Here is a 24884-nt window from a genome sequence, read left to right as displayed (position 1 = left end):
CAAAGCTCAAGGGGTTAAGGAGAGGAACTCAGCTGTGTGGTACCCAGAATGCAGCGGGGGATGGACTGATGCTGGAGCTCTTTTTCCTCTCTCCTCCTTCTCCTCCTCCTCCTACAGCATCCTCAGCATCTCTGCCATTCATCCCCTATGCACAGAACGTACATCCAGAGAGAACAGCCGCTGGGATACCCCCAGCATGGACCAGCTGTGAGGGCAATGGGAGACCAGAGCAGTGTGGGTGGTGGGAGACAACCGGCCGCCCCTGAACCCGAGGTGGAAGCCAGGATCCAAAAAGCGGTGGAGTTCAAGACAGAGGGTAACCGCTGCTACAAGGACAAAAAATTCAGGGATGCCATAGGCAAGTATCACCGGGCCCTGCTGGTGCTCAAGGGGGTCCATGAAGATGGAGAAGAGAGGAAGGCCAATGGCGGTGCTGGTACCAGGTTGACGGAGGCTCAGAAGGTGCGGGTGGAGGCCACAGAGATCGAATGTTATGACAGCCTGACTGGTAGGTGGTGAAGGCATGGAAGAGGGATGCAGTGGTGGAGAGGCGGGGGTGGAGGGATCACTGATGTGGAAGTAACAGAGATTAACCCTGTGAATTGGTATTGGAGGTGGCTGGGGGTATCGGGGGTCCTGCACGGTCATTAACCCTCTTTGCCCCAACCTAGACCAGAAAAATGTCATCGCCTGGTGATCTGTCGGTGCATGTACCACCCTGCAGCAAAAAAGGCAAACATATCATGACTCAAAGCCCACTGCTGCCTGGCCCACTGTGTAGTACAAATTGCACGTCCCATAGGGTTTTACTTTGTGGCCCTGCAGAGGAAGGGGCCCAACCCATGTTCACAGCCGTCTGGGTCACCCTGCAATGGGAGGAGAATTCTCCATGGGGCTTCTTTTTATGGAAGAGCCCCAAGCCAGCCATGACATTCAGCTTTCTGATATTTAACGAGAGTCTATTAGAAGAACCAAAGATGATTTCTGATTGGCTGCTGCGGGTTAATGCAGTTGCATGTTGCACTTTGACCAACAAATTGCAACAAATGTCCCATAGCTCCATCCTGCAGTAGACAGACTCCATGCAACGGAGCTTTGTAAAGTGTATGGAGAGTTTAGGCTTGGATGCCGTAAGCCCTGGCAACCTAACATGTTTCAGTTTATTGGAAACAGGTAAAAAATAAATTTAGCTTTCTACACATATGGATATTGCTCCTGTAATGTTCCAGTTTCTATGAAACCTGTCCATGGAATGGACACCCTTGTGTGTTCCCTGCTGTAAGAAGAGCGGACATCATTGGCTTTATGTACTGATAGACACATAGGTGCCATTGCTGGACTTGATAGGAAAAGACTATTTGCCTGGCTGTCTCTGGCATCGATTCTTTAAGAACAAGTATGCAGTAGGTGAAGTTCAAACTGGTGATCTACATGTTGGTCTGTGGTGCACAAAGCAATCATGCCTTTGGATCAATATCAGGCAAAAAAAAGGTCAGCAATGGCTACCTCTATATAGTCCCTCAGTATAGAACTAATGTAGGGACCAGTTGGAACCCCTCCTGTACCAGTCTGACTAGGCAGAGGGCATTTAGATTGGTTGCACTCCGGGCTCAACAAACTTACCGAGTCTCAACCCACAGCGGAACTTTCAGGTCTTCAGGAAACCCCGGCTATAATTACTATATCCACAGCTCACAGTATATTAGTGTAGTGGTCAGCAGGAAGAATTCCTTTTTACATTGGTGGCCATTGGGAAGAATGTCCCCCTTACAGATAGCCAAAAAGATCATTAGAGTCATTTAACCTCAAGAGTCACAAATTGCTCATTGCTCAAGGAACCCTAGCAATCTTTGGAGGAACCTTGGTTGAGAAACACTGTGTATTAGACTAAAAATGCCAAGCTTTTCTATTATACTAAAAATAGACATTTTGGCATTTTTGGCATTTTTCGGGCATTAAAGAGCAGCAGTAGATTTGCAGTTTTCAGACGTTCATGTAACATCTCTTGGTCAGTTTCCCTGTCAGCCACTTCTAGGTATGACGTTGTGTTACAGGTCAGTGATGCGTGAGAAGTAACCCCAGCTAGCCCTGACTGCAAATACTAATGGGTAAGTCCTTGCAGCTAGGGATAATTATTACATTGCAATGCACTGATGGTCAGCTGGGGTTAAATCACGCGGGCGACCGCATTGTAACCCAAACACATGCCTCAGTGTGGGTAGACGCTTTCTCTACATATCTGATTTTTTGACGCCCTTCATTGGAAGGGGCTTCAAATTCATCTTTATTATAGAGAATATTATTTCTGATATAACACCCTTTAAAGGGAAGGAAAGACTATAATAGGTATATTCCAAAAACTGAATAGTAACATGCAGCAGAATTCATCTTCCAGTGATCTCATGATTGGTAGCCATGAGCTACAATATACTGCATATCACTACATACATGCACCATTATAGCCATCGTATTTCAGTATCTTTCAGTCTATATCCCCCCACAACAAGAGGAACACAATGCAGACAACCAGATGCAGGGTTCATCAGTTTGGACCAAGCATAACCATAAAAAGCCTTTGCAACGTGCAGTAATCTATAGCAACCAAGCAGAACCATAACTATATCATTTACATTTTGATTGGTTACTGACTTATTGCATCATCTGTATCGCAATAAAATATTTAGGCAATGTGGGTCTTAGCTGACTGAGCAAAGGTACAATTGGAAAATTGTAATGACCCCCAGCTCCCAGAATTTCCCCTGGATACACTTATCTGATGGCTGCTGTGGGTTACTGCACATCACTGCATCATATTAAGACATGAACATTTGTGTGCCATTATTTTACCATGCTGGGGGATGCACAGACCCCATATCTATACATTTCTCTATTTCAGGATTGTCCTTCCCAAGCATTTTAGCACAAGGGAATCTGGAAAATAGTATAAGGGAATTAAAGAACCCCAACTAATAAATAAATCTGAAAAAATCTACAGCCAATGGAGCTGTAGTGAGAAGGGCTCTCTTCAATTGGTGATCAGAAGGGCGCCCCTTGTTGGTCAGTGGCAAAAGGAGCATCTTACATTGGTGATTGGTGAAGAAAGGCCAGCTTTGTTGGTCAGTGGCAGAAGGAGCACCTTACTTTGGTGGTCATTAAAAAAGAACTCCCTTTGATTGGTGGTCAGTGACAGAAGGATTACTTTACAATGCTGGTCAGTGAAGAAGGACCCCTCTTGATGGTCATTGGCAGAAGGATCACATTGGTGGTCAGTGAAGAAGGGCTGACTTCAATTTGTGGTCATTACCAAAATGACCCCCTTAAAATGGTGGTGATTGAAGAAGAGCCACCATTTATTGGTGGTCATTAAAGAAGGAGCATCTTACATTGGTGGTTGGTAAAGACAGGTCCCCTTTGTTGGAAAACCTTACGTTTGCGGTCATTGTAAAAGAGGCCCCTTTGATTGGTGGTCAGTGGCAGAAAGGACCCCTCTTGATGGACAGTGGTAAAAGGTTCCCCTTACAGTGGGGGTTAGTGAAAACGGCTTCAATTTGTGGTCATTACCAGGAGGACCACCGTACAATGGTGGTCAGTAAAGAAGGGCCCCTTTGTGGTCAGTGTCAGAAGGAGCATCTTACATTAGTGGTTGGTGAAGAAAGGCCCCCTATGTTGGTCAGTGTCAGAGGAAGCGCCTTACTTTGGTGGTCATTGAAAAAGAGCCCCTTTCACTGGTGGTCAGTGGCAGAAAGACCACCTTATACTGGTGACCATGGAAGAAGGATCCCTCTTGATGGTCAATGGCGGAAGAACCAACTTGCACTGCGGTCAGTGAAGAAAGGCCCCTTTTAATGGTCAGTGTCAGAAAGACTACTGTTCATTGATGGTCAATGAACAACGGTTCCCTTCGATTGCTGGTCAGTGGCAAAAATACCATCTTACATCAGTGGCTTCTCATTTCCCACTGGTGGTCAGCACCTTACATTAGTATTCATTGAAGAAGGGACCCCTTTTAATGATGGTTGGTGCCAGAAGGGAGCACTTTACATTAGTAGTTAGTGAAGATATTCCCCTGTTTGATGGTCAGTGACACAATGACCACCTTACTTTGGTGTTGATTAGGAAAAAGCTCTAACACTGATGGTCAGTAATAAAAGGGGCAACAATACATGTGGTCAGTGGGAAAATTGCTTCTTACATTGATGTTTTTTAAGGGAAGGATGCCCCTTCGAGAAGGCTAAAAAGGTCTCAGTGGTTACTTATCTGAAAGCAGACATTGCTCCTCACTTAAGTAACTTCTGCAGGAACCCTAGGACCTTTAAGAACCTTGGCAGAGAAAGGCTCCTCTATGTGTGCCTATATGTACCTTTTTTATTCTAAATTTTATAAGCTACAAGCATGCGCACCAGCAACAACTAAATGCCATTTCACCCCCCAACACTCATATGCCTGAACAAGACTTTCATGGTGAGTCACAAGCTGCAGAAAGAAAGCTGTAGATTTAAAAAAAAAAATTACTTAAAATCATACTAATGTAAAAATATACGAGATAAAATAGGCTGGTATAAGAGATTTTATAAGCTCATTCACTGAAATTTTATATTAGCTTTAACACTTTAATGTATTTACAAAAGTTGTTCCAAAATAACATAAAGTGACCCCAAAATGCAGAATTGCCTTGTCGGATACTTCCTGTAATGGGGTGACAACGGTCTCCTGTGCTTTGCCTTCAAATCCCTCCACAGTTCTTGTCCCATTTACCTTTCTGACCTGATAGAAAGTTACTATCACATCCTTTCTAGGCGAAGGAAGTCAGAACAGGGAGTGAGATGCTGCTCCATGCACATAAGGTCATCACTACTTTTACAAGGTAATATCTGGGTTTGTAAGGGCATTGGTTGCTCACAAATAAATTCCTTTATGAGCTAATAAGCAATCCCTTGAAATTAGTTCTTGTACCTGGAGTTCAGCTTTAGCAGGTGGCAGCTCTTCTTTTTATTAATCATTTGGTTATGACAAAAGACTACATCCTCATTTCAAAAAATCATCATCCTAGGAATGGCAGAGCCACCTGTCCCCAGCTTCTGTTCCAAGCCCATGTCATGGTCATCCCCTGGTTTAAACATTTCTGATCATCATGCTTGTTGGGTCAGCGGCAAAGTAATGGCTAAGCATCCAGACAACTAGAATAGGCGAGAGCATACAGCTTCTGTGTTTCTCTAATAACAGGTTTGCTTTAAAGGTTAGTTTTATTTTTCATACTGAAATGTGTTTATTGATAAGGATTTGTTTTACTGTCCATACATTTTTGAAATCTATATAGCTTTGTCATAGAGGACAGCTCTGTAACTAATGAAGGAGATGCAGCAAACTGTTGAGCTCATGTTTCTCACTCTGCCCTATCCTCCTATCAGAATATTTCCTGTTAGCAACACAACTGATTGGCTCTTTGTGCTGCATGTCCATCCCCCAGTCTAAGCTCTTCTGTACTGCAAATACCCAATATGTTATATTAAAGAACCTTATTACCTTCAAGGCGAATTTAGGTACTTACACCTCTTTCCTTAAGAAAACAATACATTTGTTATATCTGCTAGGAGTCCAACACCAGAATTATCCCTGTGAAAAAATTCCTGTTCAGCTTTCATATTAGGGACACTGAAATTGGGCTGCTCTCCCGATACAGATTCCTCTGCCATACTTTCTCCTCTCCAGAGCTGTCCCATGCAGAAAGTCTGCTTCCAATGTGATGCCCATTGCCATCAAATTGGCACTGCCAGGCATTTTGCTGACCGCCACCAATTGTTTTTCTCCATACCCTCCCACAAAACCTTACCCTATCCCTAACAATGGCCATAGTGTCATGGTGCATCGCAGGAAAACACGCATGTTACTGCAAAGCATTCAGTTGTGTGTATTACATGAATGACACCCCAACACACGCATGTAGTAGTAGCCAATGTACATGCACTACACCACACCAGTGTTGCATGATTTTTATGTTGAGTTGCACTGCCAGCCTATTTAAAAAATAGGATAAGACATACATAATATGACGGAATTCTAACATTTACCCTTAAATCCATTTCCCCAAATCTAACCTAACTAGAATGACCTCTTTTACTATCCCCCTGGTCCTGCAGCCACACTAATTCTCACATTAGCTAATGGGTGATCCCAGAACACCCATCCCCCTTGCAAAATGGTTTTCATCCTTGCTGAGATCATTTTAGTCCATTCAAGCATAAAGGGAACACTGGTGCAGCAGATTTTCTCATTACACCCCTGAGACTGATCATGTGATTATAATAAAGCTTAGGAAGGCATGACACCTCCAGAACAATAGCAGGTAAGATCTGCAGTATACTTAGCAGAAATCCTTGCAAGGTGTATGATTTGTTTTTCTTACATAACATTAGTAAATCAAATGATTGCTTAGGGAGATGTGATCAGTTCATTTCTTGGTTTAGACTTTTTTTTTTTTACAGTGCATCCATCTGTTTATTTGTGCATGTTATAATGTCCATGGGACTGGTGAGGGCTGGCTGGTGCTGGGTACTGACATCATATCATATAAATATTCTTTTGTCTGTGCCGCCGCTCACCTGGTAGGAGGGGGTTTGGCGGCTTAGTTATCCCTCTGTGTTTGTTCCTTTATGAAATGATGAAGCTCTGTATTTGTCTCATTCCCCCCTGACAATTGCTGTCTCCTCAGCCTGTTTATTGCAGTCAGAGCTGGTGAATTATGAGCGAGTGAAGGAATACTGCCTGAAGGTGTTGGAGAAACAGAATAGCAACTTCAAAGCCACGTACCGAGCTGGCATCGCCTTCTATCACCTGGGGGATTATGGCAATGCCCTGCTGTATCTCAAAGAAGCGAGGAGCCGAGAACCAACAGGTAATACAACTGGTAGTACCATCGCTGAAAGAATATCAAGAGGGTCTGCCGAAGGAGAATTGGAAAAGGCCTTTGGGTCATTTGTGTTCGGAAAACAAAGGTCAAAGGGTTTCCTGCTTAAAAGGTTTTCCTGTCATCCGCTTGGGCATGCAGCAGAAATAGGATCATGTACTGTTTATTCATTCAACAGGCAGCAAGGAATGGCAAAGTGGGCAATTGCCCAGGGCCCTCACCTTCCCCCTCTAGGGCCACAAGTGATAGCATGTCAGTATATGCAGGGAGCTGAAATGTATTTGGGCCCCGGGAATTAGTGCAGGGGTGTAGTCATAAATAAAGAAGAGGGGGCACGGTAATAGTGAAGGCTATCCATGGCGAGCCCGAGAGCCTATACGGAGGTACGCATACTGCAACCATTTCACAATATATCACTCACATTCACTTCCTTCCCATATGCTTTTAGCCAAAATAAAAATAAGGCATACACTGGTTAGGCCTATTTTGTCTGATTAAATCTGTCCTACTGCTAGATGATATTACACGGCCATGCCCTTTGCAGTATAAACCTTGCAGTAAAATGCTGACCATTGTTCCTTGTCTCTAGTAAATTTGGGCTTAGCCTTCATCATTAAAATTGTCCTGCTGCTGGCATTTTTACACTACTATATTGCCTGTAGTCACCTAATTTGTGTTGCAAAACACCTGTCTGTAGTACATTTTTGATTATCCTCTGATTATTATTGTCATATTACTGGACAATTTTAATATGCTGTGTTCAATACATCTTCTTAATCCTTGCAGTAAAGCTTCATTCTATACTTTCTGTCTAGTAAATTTGGGTCGTGCTTTGCTATTAAAAATTGTCCTGCTGCTGCCCAGTTTTACACCACTGTGTGATCTTCGATCTCAATTCCTATTATGAAACACACATATTAGTGCTTTTTACTGTTCATTTTGTCTATTTCAACTTCTAAAATTTTCCTGTGGCAGGAAATTATACACTACCATGTCACCTACAGTCTCTTAATTCTCAATGAGAGTTTATTTGTATTAGTCCAGTGGCAGGACAGCCACCGCAAACTACTAAAGCATGTGTCATGGCTAAAGCCAGATAATTAATTTCTTCCTTAGATTTCCCATATTCATAACAACTAAACCTCCACATAAGAACTGTTTCCTACCCATTTTTTGCTTTCATATATAAATAATGAAATTTTAACTCATTTTACAACACAGTAACTAAACTAAATCTTTTTCTTTTCTACCAGATACCAACGTTCTCCGTTACATCCAGTTGACAGAGATGAAAGTCCAGCGGTCATGCCAAAGGGAGAGGAAAAGTTTTAAGGAGGTGATTGGATAGCGCAACCTGGTACCCGATCCTGTCCTCCACCAGACTCGTATCTCACGATACTGTAAGCCAAGGGATGGTGGCTGATACTGAGCATTGCCCGGTACAAACCTCACCAGTCTTCATCTAACAAGGAGACGGCAATATAGAAAAATAATAACAATGCAGCTCTGGCACTTTATATAAATTATATAAATCATTTTATATATTTGCCTATCAACTACCTATAATGTGTCAATGCATGCAGCACATGTATGTGTATATATGTATCTAGAACACATATATATATAGACATACTCATAATTGGAGAGAACGGGTCATGCTCAGTATTGCTCTGGATGCAGCATGTTGATTTAAAGAACGCCCAAACTTTATGCTGTCATACTTCCTATCAGCCTATTGAAAAAAAGGAACTGCCCCACAGTGACACATCAACCCCTGCTGGTCCCTGCCATCATAGCATTATGGATGCCGATGAGTTATAATTCTGAATATGTGATCTGGAGAGTGTAATACCAATTGTAAACCAATATAATGATTCAGAATCCATCATGCATACTCAAATGTGTGCTTGGAGAACTCAATGAAATATCACATCAACTTCACATTCAAGGTTTCTCATAGGAATGATGAAGACCTTTGCAGAAAAGTGGATGCACATGTGATGCCTGATCCAATATATCGCCTCCGCACCTTAAGACTGCCGCATTGAACGCTCTGCACTTTCAGCATCACCAGGAACCATATTCAGACAGACATGCTCCCCACGCCATACTAAGTGAAATTGTAGCTCGTTCTTGGGTCTCAGAATATAAGGATGTTGTGTAGGACTTTCTTTTTTGTAAATAAATGATAAACAAAACTTGTGTCTGTATTTGATTGATATTTAGGAAGAAATGGGGTCCCTTAGTACATGGTGCAGCACGCTTGCATGTAGAGAGATAGTTGGAGACTATTCTCAAGGCTGTATGAAATCAGAATCACTGAAATAGAAAAAAAGGAAAACCATTATAGCTGAATACCTTACGCAATTCTTCAACACAAAACGTCACCTAGTTAGGGTATATAAATGTGTTTTTAAGAATCATTCACACCTAAGGACTGCAGTAACACGTACAGTACTGCAATGACCCATACACCATGCGTCATAGTGCGCAGTGTAACAAATAATGGTGCATGTTTAGGTTTTTGCCCACTGTTGAGCATTGGCAGCCAAATGAATAGGCTGCCTAATGCAACATACATTAACAAAGGACGATGTAAATAGGATGTAAGGGTTTTAAGGATCTCATGTTCTTCCCTCTGTTATTTATGCAAGAAGCTATAAGTAACTGTTTTTAATCACCCAAGGTCTCATGTATGGGGTTATCATACAAAAGAACTCTCATTCTTTCTCCCATGTCTTCATTATGAGTTCAGTTAACAATAAAAAGGAGAGGGACTTGTTGGTTGGTAGGTGAGAATTACAAACTCTGGCTCAGAGGATAGCACTCTGGCCTATGCACCATTAGGTCCCAGGTTCAAATTCCAGCCAGGACACTCTCTGCGCTATGGTAGGGACAATAGATTGTAAGCCCTTTTGAGGGACATTTAGTGACATGACAATAGACCTTTACAGCACTGCTTAATATGTTGGCGCTATATAAATACTTTGTAATAATATTAAGAAGAAATATATATATCATATATATAACAATATAAATTGTTTGGTTTAAAAACTGAAGTTATTTCCCTGCAGCCACCAATCAGATCCAAACTTTCTGGACGTATCTGATGCTGATTGGTATAGACGTTATCCATTCTATGTAAGTACACATTGATAAGTTAGGCCCTCCGCAATGCCAAATAACAGTTCTTGTGCCGTGACAGTTACAATTGTTGTTTCATTGTTAGCTGCAGAAATGACACCTGGAAAATGATCGGTTGCTATAGATAAAAAGAAATGTTATAGTTTGTCAGATTTTCAAACAGGAGTTCCCCTGTGCTCCTGAGACAAATGCATGAACTTCAATTGCTTGTGATGTCTATAGTCATAAAAATGAAATGAAATGGCAAACCCCAGATACCAATGCAAAGCAAAACTGATCCCAGGTTACCATTATTGTGATACAAGTTTTATCTGTATTTTTATGTATCCCTAATCCACATAGCGTATAGTTGTGTTCCATATATTTCTGTTATATAGGACAAAATGCTACTAAACCATTAGCCATAGGGGCAGATAGGAATTATTTGAATGGTTCCACCCACCACTTTAGACAAAGGAATACTTTTTACGTTTGTTGAATCATGGTCAGTTTTGTGGCGATGGATTGCCTTTCATTTTTAAGAGACCCTATGAACTCTTTATAGTATTCATATAGAAAATTCATTGCTATATGTGGTATACTCACCTCTATGAAGGCCGGTGTCTCCTACCTCCCAACATACATAGTGTCTTCAGCATTATATTGAGAGAGTCCAATGCTTATGTCCTGTGCCGCACGCCATGGTTACTTCCTTTGACCTTTTTGTCATTACAGCTCTAAGATGGTACACATGAGATACAAGGAAGGAACTATGACTTGTGGCAGAAGACAAAAAATTCCAAGACTTCTAGATGGGTTGAATGCCAAGGTGACTGGCAGAGGCTGTACCACTGAAACAGAGAGAAGGCATGACAACTAGGTTGCTAGAGAGGCGAGTATGTTACATTTGTGTGCTGGATTGAATTCTTAGAGACCCAACAGGGTCTCTATACCAGAACATATGGAAAATAAGTGGAAATAAGGTCTTGAAAGTACAGAAGTAGCCACAATTCAAATATTTTACCAAATCAAAAAAATCATCAAAGAGTTCATAGAGGGAACATGTAGCACATGGTTCAGAATATTTAATATTTCAAAATGCAATAAGTTAATTTTCTTATATGAACAATTGCATACAGGGATAGTAATATGTACAGAAGATTGGAAAAAAAACAGCAATGTTCCCAGCCTCACCATCAAAACCATAAAATTATAAGCACTTTACAATTTTTCCATCTCTCAAATTTAATCACATAGTTTTGACAATTTTGATATAGTTAATGGAGGTAATAGAGTCATTCACGTTGTAAATAGTAATTTTTAAATGATCTGCATGACAGCCCAAAGGTTTAAAAAGGCCTGTAATAAAAAGGCCAACAATGACTGAACAAGACACGAGAGAGAGCAGTTATACCGTCATATTCTTCACAGTTATTACATGACCCTCCAACCTACTTTGTACAGGCGTCTTAAACTATAGCCAAAAGTATGTGGATTTCATTTATCAAATTCAGGTATTTCTGGAAAAGGATACAACAGGGCCAATTACAATTAGTACATAGTAATTGACTTTGCATTATGCCGTGCATGAACATGTATTGTGTTAAGGCAGCACATGCAGCTTTTTCATCAGTGCATTGTTCATAACATGCATTACTGCAGCACAATTCCATGAACCTAACCATAATACTACAGAATTCCAGTCATTATAGACAATTTTTTATTTCCAACGGTATGGCAACAATTTGGGAGAGACCTTTTCTGTTCCAGCAAGACCATGTACAAAGCAAGTCCCACAAAGACATGGTTTATTGAGTTTGGTATTGAAAAATCCGAGTGGTCTACAAGGAGCCCTGTCCTAAAGCCTATTAAACATCATTGGGACATCAGTTGTAAACAGGTCTTCTTTTTCGTCATCAGTAACTGACATTACAAATATCCTTTTTTTTTATCCTTTGTTGTTAGTGGGCACAAATCCCCATAGAGGCTCACTGAAAGCATGGGCAAAGCCTTCCCAGAGAAGAGGTGACACACTCCATGCCCATGGTTTTGTAAAAAGCTTTCCAAAAAACATATATAGTGGCTCATCACATTTTGGAATTGGAAAATGGGTATGTAAAAGTGTATGTGCAGTTTTGTTTAAGGAATGCTGAATAAATGGACATCAGTGTCCATCAACAAAATATTTTATAAAAACAGCCGTCTACAGATCCTTTATACAAGTCATACTGGCAGATTTGTAGATGTTGTGGAACTTACAGGAGATAATTCTGGGTCTAGTTACAATCACAATGGAACCAGTAGGCATTAATATGATCATTTCGGCACTAAAAGTTAAAAAAACAAAATGAAACACTCAGTTACTCCAAGCTTATCTAGATATTTTCAAAATGAATCAGAATGCAAACAGACCAGAGTTCTCTGACCTATTTTAGCTTGTGGGCTACATTAAAATATAACCATACACGGCAATCGGTCACACAAGTCCTGAAATATAGCCCTTAAATAATGTTTGTTAAAAATACTATGAAATTGGTTTAGAAACACAAATAAATTACATTTGACTGGTTACAAACTTATGAGCTGTGCAGCAATGGAAACTATAAAATAAATCTGAACAGAAAAACGTAAGTAGAATGTCGCAGCTGTTCTCTCTTTTCAATCATTCCAGTTTCCTGGCTGCCATAATGGTCTAAAACCTTCATATTTTTGGGTTTCTGATGTGGCCAAGGTTTAAAGAATAATTCTTATGACTTGTGAGTAGTCTCCATATCTAAATGAGTAAGGCCTGGTCTCCATTGCTATTGGCATACCCATTTTCTAAGTCATTTGAAACACACCGCAAAAGCCATCCATTAAAAGCAACTGAGCATTTCCACGCAGTATGATGCTTTGTATAGTATCAAAACCATGTTGCCCTATTCGTTTCTGAAACTAAAGCATGCTGTGCTTTTCTTACTACACAGCCTGAAGCTTGCTCAAAGCCAATGGAGACAAGACCTAACTCAATGTGAATGGAGTTGGAGGTAGCCAAACAGTTTGTACCTTCGGAATGCAGTTTGCACTTGCAGCATCTAACTTTCTCTCAGTACTGGGTTCCTATAAAGTTTATCTCACAGCAAGTCCCTGCAATAAAGAACATGCCTGCATGCAATTCTTTGTTTATAAAGTTGAGTTCTGTTTTAAGGCTCCCTCCTAATCCCTAAGGATTTGTGTGCAAACCATTTCAGTCTAAGTATATTTTGTCTCTTCTTCCTACTGACCACCACACTACTGTAATGTTCTGAGAGCTATGGATATAGTAACTATAGCAGGGGTTCCCTAAGACCTGAAAGTTATTTCAAGGGTTCATTCATGTTAAAAAAAAAAAAAAAAAGGTGAAAGGCTGCGCAGATCCACCACATTTGGTGAATTCGCCAACTGGAGTCAATCAAAAAAATTTTGATAAGGTTCTAACTACTTCAAGTTCTATTCAAAACTAAAAAAGATGACGTTTAAAAATCTCCCTTAGGTATTTTAGGGTAAACCACTAAGAGACCATTAAAAACTATTTCAAAGGTAGCTCAAAGGTTGGAAGCCACAATAGAAGACATGGTATATTTTCTTTCTTATACACATTGGCACTTGAATACTGGCATATTTCTAAACCATGTAAATAAAATAATCTGGAATCTGTAGAGTAACTGCATAGCACTACTGTACAAACAATTATGTCAAATACACTGCAAGAGTGGTCAAATTCTTTATTAATACTTCGGTCACCATTAAGACATTAATGGAGCAGGTCATGGCAGGTCTGATACCTTTTAAGTTACTGGAACTGACAGGACCCTTATCTATTGCCGTGCTACAGGCAGATTAAACCAGTGATATCCTAGGGTCCAGAAAGATCTAACAAGCCCCCCCCCCAAAACGAGGCAGGTGGTAAGGATAAGCTGTAAACATAGGTGAGGCAAGCAGAGGCTCAGTCGCTTTCACAGAAATAAAAATCAAATCCTCATCTAAAGAGGGGCCAATAGAATCACCATGAGGAACACAGCCATAAGACTAATTGGTAATTTCTTAAACCTGCAGTTAAAAATTTGCTTACGGACACCTTCAGTTTTAACTGACTACAGAACTAGGTAGGGGTACCCCACTTGGTTTAATCAGTTATGAGTATTGTTTATACCCGTTGGTTTACAACTTCAAAATACATTCAAAAAGGGTGCTTCTTTCCTTCAAATAATGCTCTGATCCAGCAGACTTTTGCATTAGGAAATATCTGCCCCCAAATTAAAATAAGGGTCAGTCTGTGGCAGGAACCCACCCCCACACAGCGGGACAGTGTTGTCCAATCTTTGTCCTTCCACCTCCATGTCTAGAAGGGTCTCCTCAGCTCCTCCAACCTGAACACCATCTGCAGATCCACTGGAGCTGCCATCCCCTCCGCTGCCGGGTGGAGATGAGCTGTGAGTCCGAGAAAGGGACACAAATTTCCAAGGGTCTAGTCTTGGGCGGCCAGCAGAAGGGCGAGGCCTGGGAGCAAACTCTAGGGTGGTCGGTCTTTCAACTGCTGAATCTTTGTCTTGGGTTTTACGCCTTGCTGGAGGTGGGAATATGAAGTGGGGATCCGGCAAACGTGGAAACGGAGTGTGCTCTTTGGAACCTATGGGACAGGAAGACAAAACAAATTATTTATATAAAAACTCCGGGTTTAATATGGACCTTTCAGCACCTTCATAAGTTTTATTAAAAGGTACTATTCAGGGAGAACACTGTGTACAGTCTGTGTACATACATAGCATAAAAGACAAATGAACAAGGCATATTAAGGGCTACTGGGCACTGAATCCTTTGTATAAATACATTCCCTGACACAGTGCCTGCTACTGCATTAGTTATAAGTTCATGTGCACTTGCTGTTTTTTCTGTTTTCCTCCTGCAAAATCTCACAAATAACTGTTTTTCCGGCCAGTGAAGTCCACCTCATGCAGCTTCATGTGATGTGAATGCTATTCTACACTTGCCTTAAATTCAGAGCAGAATTGGTTGTCATGATCTCATGTAGGCATTGTCCTATTGCACTAAGGTGGAAAGAAAAAATGATACATGGGGGGGCTTGGCTATCAACATCGTCACTGTTTTTCACATGCCTGTAGCTAACCAGGCCATATCTTAATTGGTGTCCAAGGAAGCAGATAGTACCAGTACAGACAATGTAAATTGGGTGTCTTTTGTGTATTTATTAAAATACCTAATAATGTGATTTAGGAAAATATGGAAGCTGCAGACCTTTTTTTCTGCAAAAGCTGGCTGCCTGGCTGTTATATTATTCCTGGCAAATTCAAGCAAAATTACAAGCAGTTGTTTAACATTGGTGCCATAGGATTTCAAACTGACCTGCGTCACATAGTTGTGGGGGTGTGCTGCCATCTGAAGGTGAACGTCTATGACCCGGTGTTACCTGCCTTATGGCCCCATCAGATGGAGTCCTTCTGTGACCCCTGGCTGCTGTAGAATTGGCTCTGGTGGCTGTGACGTGAGTGGGCGTCAAGGACTGCCTGGGGTCCCTTTTAAAACTCTCCACTTTGTAGTCCACTAGGGGATTTCGGCCAAGGAGAGCCTGATCCCTACTGGGCTCCTCGTCCGCAAGCTGCCCACAGGGCACGTTATCACTGGCCAGTCCAGTGTCATCACTATCTGAGCGTATAAGGGACTTGGTGGAGTTACAGTCTGAGATGGAAGACAATGAGATGAGTGTAACTGAACTGGGTGGAATGACTGGCTCCTCCTTAGACATAGAGTGGCTTGGAGAATTACCACTACGCTTGATGCCCCTTGCAGCCCACTGAAAAATGCCCTTTCTTTTCTCTTCTTGCGGGACCAACTCTGCCAAGTCAGTGCCAAGTGCTACAGCTGCCAGAAGAGATGCACATCCCAACAACACCAGTTCACTTTTTCTTCGGGACTGGGAGTTGCGCTTGGGGCTGTCTGAAGATGATGCTGCAGAAAGACTTGAATCTTCATTGTTACTCCTGGTATCAGACTGGAGGGGCAGGGTGAGGTAGGACTGCGTGGAGTATGGGGATTGGGGAACTGAGCCTTCATTATCTGCATATTCCTCTGGAAAGAGAAAAATAAAATGTTATAACCAACTGGCTAAAGCAGATGTGTAGGCGCTACTAGTACTGACTTATCAGTAAGGTTGTAAAGTTACTTTTTGGCTTAAAGTGAACTTTTCATTTGTCAGGGTAAGGTGAAACACTTATCTCCACCCTTCAGGCATGAGTGATCATGGGACTCACCCCCTTCCCCCATGTTACAGTGATTGATACAGTCACATTAAGGCAGAAAAGGAGAAAAGGAGTCCATAGCCCTGTGTGATTTCCAACAAGGGAGCTGAAGGAAGAAGCTTGGGAGCAAAGATAGATGAATATATACTGCTAGGGGATGGGGATGGTATTGACCTGTTTACTTTAATGTGCAAATACAAAAAGAGAACATGATGGAACCCCCCCCCCCCTTTACACTATTTATAAATCCTTTCACCCAGGATTTTAAAAAAAATGTGGAGTTTTTACTTTTTTCCAATACACTCAAGTAAACTAAAGTTGTGTGAATCATTAGTGAAAACACACCAGCACTTTTTTTTATCTAATATTATTTTAAAGCTTCTCTCCATCACTGTGTATATGCACATCTAACAGTTATTGCAATGGTATTAAAGGACTAAATGGACTTGGTTAAAAGATTTTCAGAATCTAATTTCAGTGTGGTGCACTGACAAAAATAAAAAAAGAAAACATGATTACCTTAATGTGACATTAGAATTTATTAGAAGAGACACATTAAAAATTGGGTTAATGTGGATGTTTACTTTACATTTCCTAGTGTTGCTAACCAAATAACTAAATGCAATGCAGTCAAGACTCCAGAATACACTGATCTGCTGTCTATTCCTATCTTATATAAACACTACTCTAATTCCTACTACTACTAAAACTACTAAACTGTACAAAGTCCCTGTAAATTCTGTGGTAAATGGTGCACCTGAAATGCTACCATGTTTACCGCCAAATAGTAAAGACAGCAGTCTTATAGCATGAACCATGGAAGTGTTCTCATGATCTAAATTTCAGCATACAGGCCATTTTAACTGTACACATACTGCCAGACAAATAGGCTCCTTTTTCAGCCCCAGGGACCTTCCAAACATCCATATTTCTGGCTAGGTAGACTGAATGACTGGCATAAACAGACTAAAAACAAACATTTTTAGTGACAATCTTATATACAAATCTGAGACAGGTAAATGCTAATAGCTTTGTGAATTGTTCTGATGATTAGATGCATAATTCAAACTGACCACTAGAGGGAGCACTTATTAAAGAAATTGCAAGCTATTATATTTGTTTGAATGTGAAATAAATTCACCCTATGCACCTGTTCTACATGGTGTGATGTTTAATCCAGCATTACTCAAACTTTTATCCTAGAGGAACCCTAAAATAATGTCCTAAAATAAATTAACTGGAAAAATAAATTCATTGGAAAAATAAATTCACTGAAAAAATGCCCCTGCAGTCCAATGTGAGACATGTGAAAAATGTCTTACCGTGGTAGTCTGAATTCCGAGCACATAGATAGATAAAAAGTGGGGTCATGTTTGTGTTCTAGGACCCCCAACTATGCAAGTACCATCAGGGGAGAGGACAGGCAGCCATAGCTCAAGAAACCCCTGGTAATGTTTGGAGGTATCCTATAGTTCCATGGTTAAAAAATGGCTAATTTATTCAGCATAATTTTTTCATTCAATCCATGAATCTTACCCATTTCTGTCAGACTTGCAAAACCCACACTCATGGGCGTATGCTTAGGCGATTTTCCAAGGTTGGGTGCACTGCTGGACCACTGTTTGCTGCCTTCTCCAAGTGCCTTCAGCCTATGGGGAGGACATGGAAAGCCTTAACGCACAGAATCAATGCAAGTGACCACATTATATATAGACACAAAATTCTACTATTACGTCAGTTTCCCAAATTGTCACATAACATAGCTGCATAACTAGAGTTAATGTATAAATCCCCACTTCACACTCATTACAACCATGCCTGTTGGTTGTTAGCAAGTGAAAAAATAAATATGATTGTGCCAATATATTCATATTAAAAAAATATAAGGTACCAGCACTCCAGTCACACCTAGGATTTAGAATAACCCTAGGATTACCGAACCATAAAATCAGATAAAGAATGTTTTTACACTATATAATGTTTCTATAGATTTGTAATAAATTGCAGATATTATTGACAAGTTGCTTTTCTATGTATTAGAGGTGCTGACATATTCATTCATTTCCAATATGTTTTACCATGCAGTACGGGTAAATGACTGACTGCTTTGGTAATTGTAGTTTTTTAGAAACATTAATTTGTCATCTAGACAGGTAGAGTGGATAAAAAGTGCATATATTTAACATATATATATATTATTATTATTATTATTATTATTATTATTAATAAACAGGATTTATATAGCGTCAACATATTACGCAGCGCTGTACATTAAATAGGGATTGCAAATGACAGACTAATAGGTGTATGGATAAAAACTCACATCGAATGGCTCGGAGTCTGGGGATAATCAGAGGGCTCCCTGGTGGGCTGTAGCTGCTTGATCCCTGCCCTTTGCACTTGTCCAGAGTCGGTGATGCCTGTACCGTAATCTTATGTTCAAACCCTGTAGATTGAAGCAAAATAGATAAAGCACTTACAAAAATCCATATATTTCATAGTACAACCTATTACTTTACTATTCATTCATGTGTACATGTTTTTGTATAGTTTTTTATCTCCTGGTAATTTACAGAAAGAGAAGAGATGAAACTCTTTCTCATATTCCCCCACCACTAATGGAGAATGATGCATGTCTCGGTCTTAGTTTCAGAAGCCATATGTGTCTTTAAATTATGTGAATGGGTATCATTTTTATCTATGCTCTGTCACTAAACATATTAGAATAAGATAGAAGGCTAACATTCATGTGCACAACATTTCCTTGCATTTTAAGTTTAATGAACAATCTTTATGTACATTTTTTAAAAAGACTGTACGTAAAATTAGTTCAACTGTGTTGCCACTACATTTACCAGAGAAAAGGCATATGATTTATGAGGTCGGGGACTGATTGAGAAGACCTAGCTCACAATTGAAATTCCCAGTGAAAGTCACCCCAAAGGTGTTCAATAGGGAGTTAGGGCTCTAAAAATTATGGTCAAATGACCAGGATCACACAGCATTAACAGTATTCTTCACTGGAAACACCTGAACTACCTAAATTAAAGGGGTGCACTCTTCATTCCTCCAATCCATAGGCTATTCAGAAGCATTTTACAAGTATGGACCTATAGCAAAAAGCTTGAGGCTGTTATTTTTTTTTTAAAGGTAAATAAATATAAAAAAGAATTTTCCAATGCCACAGGTTACAAAGCCATTGCTATATGCCAGAAGAAAAGTACAGACTTAAAATTTTAGATCGCTGGATCAGCACCTCTGTGACCAAATTTCAGCAAAACTGCTTTGTATAATATCCTTCATAAAGCCATGTTGTTAAGTGTTTTCACACAACTTTTCTGTGGATGTTGGCAGAGGCTTTCTCATCAAGATAACGCATGTATGGAATTCCAGGCTACTATTGTTGCTTCATATACAGCAGCATATATGGAACAATGACGCCTGCTTCAAGTACAGTATCAATAATAATAAAGTTGTGCCATTACCATGCCATTAGCCTTTGCACTGCAAGAATACAAGACTTGCACACTCAGAAAAGACATGTATAAAAATTGTTATCCAACCAGTATAAATAAAAATATGCCATCAGTATAAAATAAAACCCACCAGTTACCAAGGTACATATTAGCTATGTTCTCATTGTTTGGTGGTTATTTTGGTGGAATCCAATGACCACCCAAAATGCAGCACGTCTCTTGTACTAAGACTATATTTGCTCTACCCAGAGATCAGCTTTAATACTTATGGTAAAGGAAACCCTACTTTAAACCCATGCCACTGGCTTAAATAGTAATTTTATTTCTTGAGATGATATAACTGAACCTGAATGACCCTACACATTGGAATAAAAGACTGCTGCTAAAAAATGCACATTAAATGTACTTTAGGATTACATGTACTGATAAGTGTTACATGCATAGAGGCCAATGTGCAGTGGGTAGACACAGGGGTGGGGTGCAGGGGAACATATGTGTGAGCAGATAAAACTGTGCTTAGTGAAGGAACTTTGAGATCCAACTTCTATCATACTCCAGGTCTTCTGTAAATGGGCAAATGCAATGTGCTGTCAGACGCAAGAGGTTTGAGATGCCTCTGAGTTTCTTCAGGGAGGCTTCTGACTTGCTTTAAAGCTGATTCAGCTGATTCATTTAGCTGATTTTCATTCCCTTTGACTTGTTTGAGGTGAAAAGCCACAAATGCCCATGTACACAAGGACAAGTGGTTATATTTCGCTCTATCCACCAGTGAAAAGAAAAATCATTATTTACCCATCACCCGCCTATATTTTACTTCTGAAGCAGTGGCAGCTTTGGTATGAATAAAAAATGAAACAATTACTAGTGCAGCATCACTGTGATATTTGGTTATAAAATTATTTAAAGAAACACAAAACAAGTCAGTAAGTAAATGCATGTGCAAAGAGAATGTGTAAAATGCCATATTACAAGTAATCTGATATGACTTTACCATAGTTACGTCTGATGCCAAACATTTTTTGGGCAGTGTGGAGAAGGTTTCCACCCTTGTGCACAATATCAGCACAATGAATTGCGGTCGAAAGTAAACTATGCACTACATATCTGTGTCCAGTCAAATTAAAATTATCAAAATTATCATAGAAACACATATGCATTGTGAGAAACGCAACCCACAGCCAAAATGGAAAGAGCTCATGGATATTTTTTAAGGCACAGGTAGATGATAGCACATAGTTACTTCATGCATTGACAGGTGTGTAACTGTATTGTTTCTAGAGATCAAGAGGTTGTTTAATCTCATCTTCTTTTAATAACTTTTAAGAACCAACAATAATGCAGTACATTGGAGAATATCTCAAATGTACAAGTAATATAGGACAGCTGGAATATAGATCAATAGATAGAATGAACAGGCCACATTGTGTGAGCTAAAGATTTTTGGGAAAAAGGCTTTACTTGATGGGTAGTGTCACAGAGTACAGTTCACTGGACAAGTGAAGTAGGCAAGGATTTACCATGACATGGCAGAGAATCAAAAAAATTATGTTTTTAAGTGAATTATGCATCGGGCTCCATTGTACAGTGCATTTAGGTATGTTCACAATAAATGACATTTGATTTAGAGCAGGAATGTTGCCATGCTCCTTGGTAACATGTCTTAGTATGCGTTGCCATAACACACCAGTGGGAAGGGACTTACAGATACTTTCAATGATTGCAAAATATGAACTATTAGGAATTGTTAAACAAACACCCCTTAGATGTGGGTTTACCTGAGGGTAAGCTGATCCGATTGCCATCCTTGTGTTTTAGGCGACTCTTCTTGAAGTTGCCTTTCCGTTTCTTCACCTTGGGTTTCTCCTGGTACATTTGGTACATGATGATGTTCAGCTCCCGCTCCACAATGTCAAACTCCCTCTCTGCCAGCTCCTGCTCCCTTCTGCGAAGCATTTCTTCTAAGTTCCTCTGCTCCTCGGCTGCACGCACCAGCTCCTCTTCCCGGCTACGCAGCTCCTAACAAGAAGCAAGGTTATCAGAATTTAAAGAGCAGTTCTTAGTGACCTGGCAATGCAAAGAAGTCATGGGAGTCAAGATCACAACTCACTTTCCAAAACTGCATTCTTGCATAAGTTTTTACTAACATAAATGCAAATTGATATAAGGGGCAAAAGATTGTAATGGTTGCCATCATTTACGTGTGCCTAGTGTGGGGTTTGTATGAATAAAGTAATATGTATATATTTGTGCTTGCTAAAAATAATGTTTTTCGCCATTTCAAAAACCATTTCATAAATCAAAAACGGAAATGAGGCAAATGCAAAAAATATATATTTTTTACAAAAGCTGAGTTAACTACCATGTCTTTGTTTCAGAATTTGAGGAATCACACAGCAAACATTTACATTTTATTTTTAATCTAAACATCTGAAATACATGCAAGATATACAACTCCAAACACCTTCTCTTTGGTTCTAAGTTCATCAAACATCTGCTGAATCTCCAGTCTCCAATCTTCCTGCAGAGAATGGAAGGATTCCAAGGGCATCTGGAACATGGCTGACTGCTCTATAGTGGTCAGCTGATCCAAAATGATGGAGAAGGAGGGGCGGCTGTGAGGATCTGGGTCCCAGCATGCTGTAACCAAAATAAAATATTGGCAATACCATTACATAAACCAACAAATTTATTTAATAATATATTTAGGCTACCCTAAATATACCTTCTGGTCTTTAAAGAAACAAGTGAAGAAAAAAAGAGAGTATAATCTGGCCATCTGCATGTCCTATCCCCCATTGGATCTAGCCCTGTAGCTACCATCAGTGTCTTCAGTATGCAACACATCAGAATATTGGATGCTTGTCTATCCTGACGTGTTTCCATCCTCCAACCTCTACATCACTGCTTAGTTTTGTTTTACAGTGGGGGTTGAAGAATGGAACCACGGTGCATGGCGGGGGACACATCAGGCATCTGACATTCCTGGATAAGCCAAATGTCAAATAGATTTTCTAAGGCCATTATGATTACAGCACTACGGACATGATAATTCTAATAATGCTTAAAAAACAGTTCAGTTGTCAAATCAAACATTTTAATTCAATAAAAATAAATTGAACCACAGCAAACATATATTTTTTTTTTTTACTACAGTCAAATCAATGAAAGATAATTTTTGATTTGCTGCTTTGGGTCTCTGTATTTTGTTCTTTGCTTTAAAGTAAAACTATGTGATAATAGGAAGAATTCGGGGACTTTTAAAATATCTTATCCTCCCTTGCACTGGCTGTATTACCCACTGCAAGTGGTTTACAGGGGAGATTGGCCACCCTTTTAGAAATATATGAAGTTACACCTGCAGAATCTGGTGGCCAGCAAATGACAACAACTGCATGGCAATGTGGTTAGCCACATAACAAACAGATAGGCATGTCTGGAAGCAGACATATGTCTGAGGGCTATCATTCTATGTTCATTAAAGTAATAAAATCCTTTTACCTTCTAGGATCCTAACAAATGGGTCTGGGCAAGTTGATGGAATCGGAAGTGTCAGTTTGTTCATTGCAACCCCATAGGCAACAGCTAGAGCATCAATTTCCCGGTATGGAACTTCCCCAGTCAGCAGTTCCCAGAGGAGAACACCAAAACTGAAAGACAAAAAGTAAAGCTAGGTATTTACATGTTACACAACACACAGCATACTTCACTGTATTTTTTAGTGGAAAAATGTTTGTCATTAGGGTTGTTTAAGTTTGTTGTCTGTTGACATATAAATAGGTTTAATGACTGTTCTGTATAAGTGCCCCATAAGCCTTCTTCCAAAGAAGCTGGATTTTTAATGCCTTGCAATGATGAATATTAATGAGCTTGTGCAACATTAATTGATGGCTCCATATTCTGCTCAGCGTCCTTCCTTTACTATATGACCAAACATTTCAGGATACCAGTCTGTCACACCTTTTTGTCTTGCTGGACATCCAATGTCATAACCATTATTGTGTAGTTTTTATCCCCCAACCACTCTAACAGTTATAACAGCTTCCACTGCTGAGAGAAGGATTTCCAGACGTTTTTGTAGCAAGTCTGTGGGAATTTGTGTCTATTTCACACATAAGAGCATTTGCAAGATCAGGTACTGGTGTTAGATGAAAAGACTTGGCTCATAATCAATGTTCCAATTCATCTCAAAGGTGTTCAGTTAGGTTGAGTACTGGGCTTTGTACAAAACTCTCAAGTTCCTCCACACCAAACTCATCATGAACCTAGCATTGTGTACAGGGGAACAGTCACACTGGAATAGAAAATTTTTATCACAAAGGTAGAAGAGTCCAAGCGTCCTAAAACATCTTTGTATATTCTAGCAGGAACGTTATCCTTATGTGGAAAGAGCTAAACTCAATTTTCAGGAGTGTGCACATACAGTGTGAAGGTCAGGTATCCATGTATTCTAAAATTGGAACTGCAAATTGTGAAAATGAAAATGTTAAAAAAAAAGCATTGCTATTGTTCAAAGTGAATATAGTACTGAACTTTAGGACCATACAAAAATTGCAGGGTTTCATTTCCTAGCTTGAAAAACATTTCAGTGAAGGACAGAAACTATGAGTGCTGCATATATCTGATAATCAATAAATGTCTACTCAGCATTGAGAAAAGAAAGCTGAGCATTTCTTTCCATGACCTTAACGTAAATTAGATAGCCATTTATGAACTTTTAAAAGAAAACTCCTGCTTAACTGCATATGTCATTAACTTGGTTAACCAGATAAGCCTAATATTTCACTCTGATCCTGAGTGCAGTTTGTTACTCAGAAGTCATTGGACATGCCTTACCTAGCTACACAGTGAGGGTTTTACCCCAAGGTTCAGAAGTAAAGTCCTTGGTTACAATGCAAAATCAATTTAGAGGGCCCAACAAATTAGTCTCTAGTTAGTGATTTAGGGTGATATATCCGTATAGTGCCTGCTGTGTTGCTGGATTTTAAATGTTTAAAATGGCTCAAGGCTCTGATTTAAGGTAATATGGACTGGTTATTAATGTTGCATGTACCACAATGATTTGTAAATAAGAATATATGTACCTAAATTGCCTATTCATAAATATAC

General features: G+C 39.9%; 2 protein-coding genes across 2 annotated transcripts in view; one reads left to right on the top strand and one right to left on the bottom strand.

Moving 5' to 3' along the window:
* TTC9B (tetratricopeptide repeat domain 9B) lies at positions 1-9102 on the top strand. The gene is made up of 3 exons (XM_072430742.1): positions 1-508; positions 6710-6892; positions 8158-9102. Exons 1-3 carry the CDS (start codon positions 148-150, stop codon positions 8250-8252), a joined length of 639 nt encoding a protein of 212 aa, XP_072286843.1. The 5' UTR covers positions 1-147; the 3' UTR covers positions 8253-9102.
* A 1973-nt stretch (positions 9103-11075) lies between these two features.
* The window catches only part of MAP3K10 (mitogen-activated protein kinase kinase kinase 10), a 28089-nt gene continuing 14280 nt past the window's right edge, over positions 11076-24884 (bottom strand). The window contains exons 4-10 of the mRNA XM_072430887.1: positions 23277-23425; positions 22240-22415; positions 21554-21794; positions 18626-18748; positions 17839-17973; positions 15410-16132; positions 11076-14675 (exon numbers count right to left, since the gene is read on the bottom strand). Coding sequence (XP_072286988.1) covers positions 14281-14675; positions 15410-16132; positions 17839-17973; positions 18626-18748; positions 21554-21794; positions 22240-22415; positions 23277-23425 — 1942 coding nt within the window. The 3' untranslated portion in view covers positions 11076-14280. The remainder of the gene's footprint in view (positions 14676-15409; positions 16133-17838; positions 17974-18625; positions 18749-21553; positions 21795-22239; positions 22416-23276; positions 23426-24884) is intronic.

The sequence above is a fragment of the Pyxicephalus adspersus genome, chromosome Z (genome assembly GCF_032062135.1).
Source record: "Pyxicephalus adspersus chromosome Z, UCB_Pads_2.0, whole genome shotgun sequence".
Taxonomy (NCBI): Eukaryota; Metazoa; Chordata; class Amphibia; order Anura; family Pyxicephalidae; genus Pyxicephalus; species Pyxicephalus adspersus.
Note: the sequence above shows the minus strand (reverse complement) of the source record. Positions and strands in the feature narration are given on the sequence as shown.

Excerpts from the sequence above, each read along its gene's own strand:
- TTC9B (XM_072430742.1), top strand. The coding sequence starts at position 148 with ATGCACAGAACGTACATCCAGAGAGAACAGCCGCTGGGATACCCCCAG. Across the intron at positions 509-6,709 it reads ATGTTATGACAGCCTGACTG|CCTGTTTATTGCAGTCAGAG; the intron begins GTAGGTGGTGAA and ends CTGTCTCCTCAG. Across the intron at positions 6,893-8,157 it reads GAGGAGCCGAGAACCAACAG|ATACCAACGTTCTCCGTTAC; the intron begins GTAATACAACTG and ends CTTTTCTACCAG.